Source organism: Brassica napus, chromosome A8 (assembly GCF_020379485.1).
Source record: "Brassica napus cultivar Da-Ae chromosome A8, Da-Ae, whole genome shotgun sequence".
In the NCBI taxonomy this organism is placed as follows: domain Eukaryota; kingdom Viridiplantae; phylum Streptophyta; class Magnoliopsida; order Brassicales; family Brassicaceae; genus Brassica; species Brassica napus.
This window is the reverse complement of record NC_063441.1, coordinates 9,319,841-9,327,946: the sequence shown is the minus strand read 5'-3', so window position 1 is coordinate 9,327,946 and position 8,106 is coordinate 9,319,841. Positions and strand designations below refer to the sequence as shown.

Sequence of the window (8,106 nt, the reverse complement as noted above, 5' to 3'; positions counted from 1 at the left end):
ATTGTATTTTTTGGTGTCCAACGGTTACAATTTTGTATGGTTAACTGATACAACATTTGTTTTTGTATATAAAAAGTTGTGAATATTGAGAAACAATTATCACAAAAAATTCTCAGAGGATTACATACAATTGTTTTGGAGAATCACATACAATGTTAGACCAATTGTCATATCATTTTGATAAATGTTCAAATTCTTGAAGAACTATTACTTTATTTTATGTACTTTCGAAACATTATATATTTCAGTGGATATATTATTTAAGTGTAAAATTATGTTAAGAACATGTATTTGATAGTATAAGACCATTTCCAAAAATTAGGTTATCTTCTAATGGTACTCTATTTTATAGTGAAAATATAGTGAAGAACAAAAAACAATGAATTACTCTATTTATGAAGTAACTATATTTTTTTTCTATTATTGTATGAAAAATATAGTACGATTAGAAATTTTTTTACTCTAAACTCTATTTTATAGTAAAATATTGAATTAGGTTATAGATACTCTAAAGCAGAGGATGAAAATATAATTTATTAAACTATATAAAAGAACGCCTACTCCATCTCATTCAAGCATATGCCTGAAAAGTGGGGATCGAAGCCTAAATCAAGAGATGTATATTTATCAAAGATGAAAGCATACTCCGAATTGAATATTTGGCGAGGAATATTTTGAAATTGTGCAGTAAGTCAAGGATAAGTTCCCGACTACCATCCATTAGTTAAGGAAATTCTGTTTTGTCAAGCTTTATTTTAGTTTTTTGGTCTGATTGTTGCACGTGTTAAAATATTGATTATGGGTAAAAGAATAAAAAAATATACACCATGAGGAAATAGCTGTCATGCGGATTAAGGAATCCGCAAAGGCTAATAAAATAGGTTGCTTAATAATATTGAACATAAAAGCATCTTTATCCCAGCACTCCATTTGAGGTGCTTATTTTTTTTTTCTCTAATTTAAAAAAACAAAAAAAATTAAAAAACCCATCAATCACGGGCCGCCACGTATCAGTGGAGCCCGCGAACAGTACAAACAACCCACATAATGCGACGCTTATCTGGAAACATCAAGCATCGGTTGTTACTTTTTGGGTGGGTACCACCGACTATTAAACTAATTTTTCTTAAGCACTCCCTTCCTAAACTACCCCATTAAAAATGCTCTAAGCTTCTTGTCTCGGTCAGTCTTTGCCATTGTCTCAACCCGATATTCCTATTAAAAACATTATTTCTTTTTCTCTAATTTCAACAGCCAATTTCTGGTTAATTTTGATATATACATCTTACATTCTTAAGTTATTATATTTGTAACTTTAGACTAATATATTCAGTACTTAATGAAAAAAAAGAGTACTAAATAAAAATATATACATTCTATTAATACTAAATAATTTATTTTTAGTAAATAATTTAACGGCCCGCGCGAACATTAACAAGCATTTGATTGAACCATTTAATATTAGAAAGTTTTACATTTTTCAAAAATCTTAACCATTGGACTCTTTGAAATTAAAAACTCTTAAGAAATTTATATATGGTCCCTTCATCCTTTCCTTCAGCATTTGTTATTTTAAAATTAATTGTTTATTAGAGTATGTCATCATTTTAATAAAAAAAAATAATGGTGGTATTTGTTCCTAATCTCTAATCTGACTACTATTTCATTTAGGATTTAGAGTATGACATCGTAGATTCACTTGGGCAAAAGTCTACATACTGTAAGAGTTGCATCTTTTAAAAAACTTGACCACTGAACCCTTTATAGAAAAGTTGTATCTTCTCAGAAGATTAACCATTGAATCTTTTCATAATATTTAACAAATTCATATATGGTTTCTTCATGCATTCCCTTACCATTTTTCCTTTTCAATTTACTTTTTGTATAGAGTTATTTACAATCAGAAAATATAGTCTTTTTCAGAAACTCAATGATTCGGCTATTATCTCCAGGTCTACTGGATCCCTGGATCAAACTTCTCAAAATAAAAAGGTACATGTCTTCACTAAGTCGCTGATAAAATGGCAAGGAATAGAAGGAATATTTATAATTTCTATGATAATTTCATTTTAAAAAAAGTTAATAGTAAATAATTTGTATGTTCTGTTAATATAAATCTTTGAAGGGATTGGTTATCCATGTTAGATAGAGATTGCATTTAATTGATTGCATATATTGTAGATAGTTTTTTAACTGTCTTGTGACACTTAACTTCTTGATTATTGTATGAAGCGTTTATTAACCGTATTTGTTGGCTGCTTATTATCTAACGGATATAAATGTTCTCTGTTGAAGTAATTTACATAATCTCAAAAGGCTATTTCGTCTATGTACTATAATAGCAAACTTGTTTTAGTTTTCCGCTAACATCAATATTTTTATAGAAAAAGAAGTTTTATCTAACAGTTAAATTTATAACAGTTTGTCATTGAACATACAAGATCTTCTTCTTTTTATAAGATCTGACATCATCGAATTGTTTTAGCAGAGAACATTTCATTCTCTGACGTACCCTTTTACACGCTCTTTTAAATTTCTGAACAATGCACCCATTCACCCGTCTCTTTTAATTTCTAGACGATACACCCTCTCACATGTCTCTTTTCATTTCAGAACAACACACCCTTTCTCACTCCTCTTTAATTTTCTTAACAGCACTCCCTTTTAGTAGATTATTAATCTTCTGCTTGAGAAAGAGTGTTTCAGAAACGAAAAAGAAAATGGAAAAGCGCTAAAGAGAGGTGAGAGAGAGATCATCAATTGTTTGGCAAAGGACGTGTCCTTCTCTAACACACCCTTTACACGCCTATTTTAATTTTTGAATTTCACATGTCTCTTTTAATTTCTAAACAAGGCATTCTTTTGTAAATTATAATTCCCCGCTTGAGAAAGAGTGTTTCGGAAAAAAATGAAGATGCGCTTGAGAGATAGATCATCAAACTGTTTTAGCAAAGGTCGTGTCCTATTCTGATTCACTTTTCAGACACCTCTTTAATTTTTTGAATGAACCATCATTTCACATATTTCTTTTAGTTTATGAATGACACACTCTTTTGCAATTATTTTTTAATTTCTGAAGGATGCACATTTTTGTAGATTCTAACCGTCCCCCCCCCCCCCCTCCCCTACTTGAGAAAAAGTGTTTCAGAAACCCAAAAACGAGACACGCTTGAGAGAGAAGGAGCGAGAGAGATGGGGATTTTATCTTATTCTTTTGCTTATTTTTCAACAACATTTCTTTAAAAAAATTATTTTGAGAAATTTTTAACTTATTTGGCATTTTATTTTCAACACATATTTCTGAAATTTTGTGTATTAAAAAAGTTAATAAATGTACGGGATAAATAAAATAAGTAAAAAAGTTAATATTGGCATAGACATATTATTAAAATTATTAAAATAATTTAAGTTTTTTTATTAAAGAATCCATATGCCCGTCCGAATGCGCGGATTTGTTTCCTAGTAGTATATAATACGAATCTCACCACATGTTTGTCTTATGTATGTTTTGTTAATTTTTGTTGTTCATATATATATATATAATATAATACAAATTCTAGAGGAGTAACTCAGCTATTGGGAGCACGAAACCAGCGGCGAAAAATTTCCTCATGGCGATGAAGTGCATGTTTAGATATCAACATGTCAGACTTTTACCATCGATTGCAAGGATCTAGTCTCGATGATTCAAGACCCATGAGCATGATCTAATTTTCCACCGAATTAAAGGAGCTAATGGAGCGGAAGAGTAAATTTACTGAGTTCTCGATAGTTTTTATTCTTTGGTCTAAAAATGTATCGTCTGATTCATTAGCTAAGATACTAAAATTGGATATGTACTACATTAGTTGTTATGTTCTGGTCTGGTTTCATAGATCACATAAAGCTTAGTAATAGAATAATAGTTTGTTTGATGTTTAAAAAAAAGAAACAATAAATAAAGACAAGTCATGTCGTGTGTACAGTTAATTCCACATATCATCAAAACACACGAGTGAAAACTACAAAAATAAAAACGCGGGAAAATCTCTTATCCACGAGGTTTGAGTTACTAACCACTCACAACACGCCACATCATCAGAACGAGACGTCTTTTCTTATCTTCCTCTTCCTCTTCCTCCACTAATCTTATTTGCCACTCTAAAGAAATCTTAAGCTCAATCTCCTCCAACTCCAGAGGAAAGCGATGTCTCTCACGATCCCGACGAACCTCGTCCTCAACAAGAAGACTCTCACTCAATCCTTACCTAAATCCACCGCGAGATTCGTCTGCTCCACCGATGACAACAAGTCCCTGAAGGCATTCTCCGCGGCGGTGGCTCTCTCTTCCATCCTCCTCTCATCTCCGATGCCAGCCGCCGCTGATATCTCGGGCCTAACCCCTTGCAAGGAGTCTAAACAGTTCGCCAAGAGGGAGAAGCAGCAGATCAAGAAGCTCCAATCATCTCTCAAGCTCTACGCTCCCGAGAGTGCTCCTGCTCTTGCTCTTAACGCTCAGATCGAGAAGACCAAAAGAAGGTACGCCTCGTGATGATAATGATTGTGTTCCGTTTTTGATCTGCTATTGAAATTGAACTCTTTTTGATTATGTTTGTTGTTTAGGTTCGACAACTACGGAAAGTACGGGCTTCTGTGCGGGGCAGACGGGCTACCACACCTGATAGTGAACGGAGACCAGAGGCATTGGGGAGAGTTCATAACACCTGGACTTTTGTTCCTCTACATTGCGGGATGGATCGGGTGGGTGGGGAGAAGCTACTTGATTGCGATTAGTGATGAGAAGAAACCTGCGATGAAAGAGATCATAATTGATGTTCCATTGGCTAGTCGTCTCATCTTCCGTGGCTTCATTTGGCCTGTTGCTGCTTACAGAGCCTTGCTCAATGGCGATCTCATTGCCAAGGATGTCTAAGAAACAAAAATCTATATTTGATCCTTTGTTTGCTTCGTATGTAGTATTCAAACTCTGGTTAACTCTTCCCTAGTTAAGAATATATCTCTGCTATATTGGGAACTTGTTATTTGGGTTAAATGTTGAGAATCCTACAAGCCAAAAGTTATAGTTTTTTTCACATATTCTAGTGAAATTACTGCTTACATGATTGCTTCATTTTGTCAACATGTTAACAACGAACTTACCTAGTTTGTGGGAGCAAGAAGGTTTATACGTTAAGGTGTTTAACAGAGGACATCAGTGTTTGCTACGATGCTAGAAACGGTGGTAACTGGTAAGTGGTGGAAAAAGGGTGTGCGCTTGATCGGCAATGTGCTCTACGTTTATCTCGCTACGTTTCAGTTTATGTGATTTGACTGACTCTAAGCTGATGCGATTGGATAATGGTCTGGATCATCTCAAATCCATTGGAAACGACCTGATCCAATTCAACCCATAGCTTTTGTCCCATTTCTACGGACTTTCTCTTGAAAATGAAGGATATTCATCAAAAAATAAACCAAATCCAAGTAATATATTTTATGCATGATCCTAATATTGAGCAGATTATTGGTAAATTGATCCAAACCAGCTGAAATAGCATCATAGTAACCAAAGCACGAAATCCAAATTGTATTCACTTTGTCTCATGGATTCAACCAACCAAAGCCATTGAAAGGAAACTCTGGAGCAAATAGTTATTTAGTCAGAACCACCCCTGAGAGCAAGGACAAGATGAAGAACAGAGCCTCCCTCTATGTTGTAGTCCTTCGCCGTTTTGTCATCAGCTAGCTGTTTCCCAGCATAGATGAGCCTGCAAATATACATGAGAATTGGTGTTACAAGTTATAACGTAAAACACAATAGATCACACTCAGCGTATAGCATAGCGACTGGTGACAAAAACATAAGCAATACACACAAATACAATAAAACAAGTTCTTGACTCAGATATCACAATGAGACAAGAACAACAAAGATAATAAGGCTTGTCCAAAACACAAAGTACCTTTGTTGAACAGGAGGGATGCCTTCTTTCTCCTCAACACGTTCCTTGATCCGATCAATAGTATCGGTTGGTTCGATATCAATTTCGATTTCTTTACCAGTGAGAGTCTTGACCTTGATCATGGTCCCACCCCTAAGCCTCAGAACCAAGTGAAGAGTGGACTCTTTCTGAATGTTGTAGTCAGCTAGCGTTCGACCATCCTCAAGTTGTTTCCCAGCAAAGATGAGCCTCTGTTGATCAGGTGGTATCCCCTCTTTGTCCTGCTCACATCAAGATTATGATTAACTCGAATCATGTTTCGTTCAATCTCGCGAGCAATTAGCTATTATTATTCTCAACCAATTCAAATCGAAATCAATCGAGAATCGGAAACCCTAGAAATCTACAAAGGAGAGCAGAGTTCGAATTATGGGACCTGGATTTTGGATTTGACATTGTCGATGGTGTCGCTGCTTTCAACCTCTAGGGTTATGGTTTTGCCGGTCAAGGTTTTCACGAAGATCTGCATCTTTTCTTTTCTTTCTTTTTTTTTTCTTTTTTCGATCAATGAATTTTTATATATTTCTGGCTGCTTTCGCCTTTATATATACGCTAAAGTCTTCGGGGAAATAAGAAAATGGAATACTTCGCCAATATTTGGAATAAATCCACTTGCGACTTTTAAGCGTTTGGTCTACGCTACTTCTTTTACAAATTAATATTGTTTTGTTGATGGAGATTTTGTAGATTTAGGTTTTAATCTTTTGGAAATCTAGTTTTTTTTTAATAGCCAAAATTATATAGTTATAGATTTTACGCTAAAAGAGGACAATTTTTTTATTGCGTGTGATACTATTTTCATACAGGAAAAAATGAATTAGATGGCAAAAAAATTTATAAATAAAATAGCACACAAAAAAATAGATCTAATTAAATGATAAAATAAACTAATTACTCCAAATATTAAATTTTTACACTAACTACTTTTCAAAATACTAAACTTTAAAACTTAACTAGATTTTAACCCGCACGTTCGTGCGGATATTTTTTCATTTTATAAATGCATTAGATATTATTACAAATGTTTTAAATATAAAATTTTCATTTTAGAATTATATATTATGTAACTCTATAATATTATTGTTTATATTTTTTACTCTGCATTATTCATATATAGTGATTTTTAATATATTTTACTTTGTTATTAATGTTTATTTCTTACTAATATATTTTTGAGTTAGATACAATAAAATAACAATATGAAATAATCAAGTAGAAAACCTCCTTCAAAATATGTTTTCTTTAATTTATACATTTTGTTATAATACATTTTTAAAAATTTAAAATTTATATTATAGAAAATAAATATGTTCAAGATAATTTATATTTGCATGCTCTGTTTAAAAAAATATACTTTAACATTTACTATTTTAGTATTTTACAGAATTTAAGTAAAAAAAATTGTTTAAATATTATAGCCCTATTATTTTATTAAATTTTATACATAGGGTGTGACTGGTGACAAGTGAACGAGGAGGAACACTATATTCCTTAATATTCCTTAATTTTTCTTTTCATTCCCTTTCATTCTTTTGTTCGTAGAGATTTATAGAATTCCTCACTAATTTTGACAAGGAACCATCATTCCTAAAATTTTATTCCTACTCATTTATTTCCTATCCGTTTCTATTGTTCCTATGATAGTTACCAATCACACCCATAGTAGCATCTATCATATTATTTTACTAAATTTTATTGGTATAAGATATTTTTTGGATGCTATGATATTAAGTTTTTTTATTATATTTTCAAAATATTCGATTGCTTTAATTTTTACAACATATATAGTTTGTTTTTTCCGTGGTGCATTTCAAAAAATTATTCTTTATTATCTGTGATTTAATATTTTGTAAAATTTGAAATATTATCATTTTGAGTTTGAATATTTATTTTCAAAATTTATATTTTGTCAAGTAAACTTGAAAAATTACAGTACTATATTTGAGTTTGGAAGATTACATTTTCAATTTATTTTGGTTACTACATTAATACATTATTTTATAATAAAAAATATTTAAATTTTTGGTGATATTTTCTAAATTTTCTAAACAGATTTTGTTATAATTAAGAAAAAAATATAATTAAAATTTGATTTGAACTACTAAAATTTCATAGTTTTCTAATA

The 8,106-nt window shown here is 31.9% G+C and overlaps 2 protein-coding genes across 2 annotated transcripts; one reads left to right on the top strand and one right to left on the bottom strand.

Annotated features, from left to right (window-relative positions):
• Positions 1 to 4,066: 4,066 nt before the first annotated feature.
• On the top strand, positions 4,067 to 5,097 carry LOC106400211 (photosystem I reaction center subunit III, chloroplastic-like). The gene is made up of 2 exons (XM_013840595.3): positions 4,067 to 4,518; positions 4,603 to 5,097. Exons 1-2 carry the CDS (start codon positions 4,187 to 4,189, stop codon positions 4,910 to 4,912), a joined length of 642 nt encoding a protein of 213 aa, XP_013696049.2. The 5' UTR covers positions 4,067 to 4,186; the 3' UTR covers positions 4,913 to 5,097.
• Positions 5,098 to 5,449: 352 nt separating this feature from the next.
• LOC106400214 (ubiquitin-NEDD8-like protein RUB2) lies at positions 5,450 to 6,589 on the bottom strand. The gene is made up of 3 exons (XM_013840597.3): positions 6,358 to 6,589; positions 5,943 to 6,202; positions 5,450 to 5,747 (listed from the first exon to the last, which is right to left on the bottom strand). The coding sequence occupies exons 1-3, from the start codon at positions 6,448 to 6,450 to the stop codon at positions 5,636 to 5,638; spliced, it is 465 nt and encodes a 154-aa protein (XP_013696051.1). The 5' UTR covers positions 6,451 to 6,589; the 3' UTR covers positions 5,450 to 5,635.
• Positions 6,590 to 8,106: the final 1,517 nt, after the last annotated feature.

Excerpts from the sequence above, each read along its gene's own strand:
- LOC106400211 (XM_013840595.3), top strand. The coding sequence starts at position 4,187 with ATGTCTCTCACGATCCCGACGAACCTCGTCCTCAACAAGAAGACTCTC. Across the intron at positions 4,519-4,602 it reads ATCGAGAAGACCAAAAGAAG|GTTCGACAACTACGGAAAGT; the intron begins GTACGCCTCGTG and ends TTTGTTGTTTAG.
- LOC106400214 (XM_013840597.3), bottom strand. The coding sequence starts at position 6,450 with ATGCAGATCTTCGTGAAAACCTTGACCGGCAAAACCATAACCCTAGAG. Across the intron at positions 6,203-6,357 it reads ATGTCAAATCCAAAATCCAG|GACAAAGAGGGGATACCACC; the intron begins GTCCCATAATTC and ends TGATGTGAGCAG. Across the intron at positions 5,748-5,942 it reads ATCCCTCCTGTTCAACAAAG|GCTCATCTATGCTGGGAAAC; the intron begins GTACTTTGTGTT and ends GTATATTTGCAG.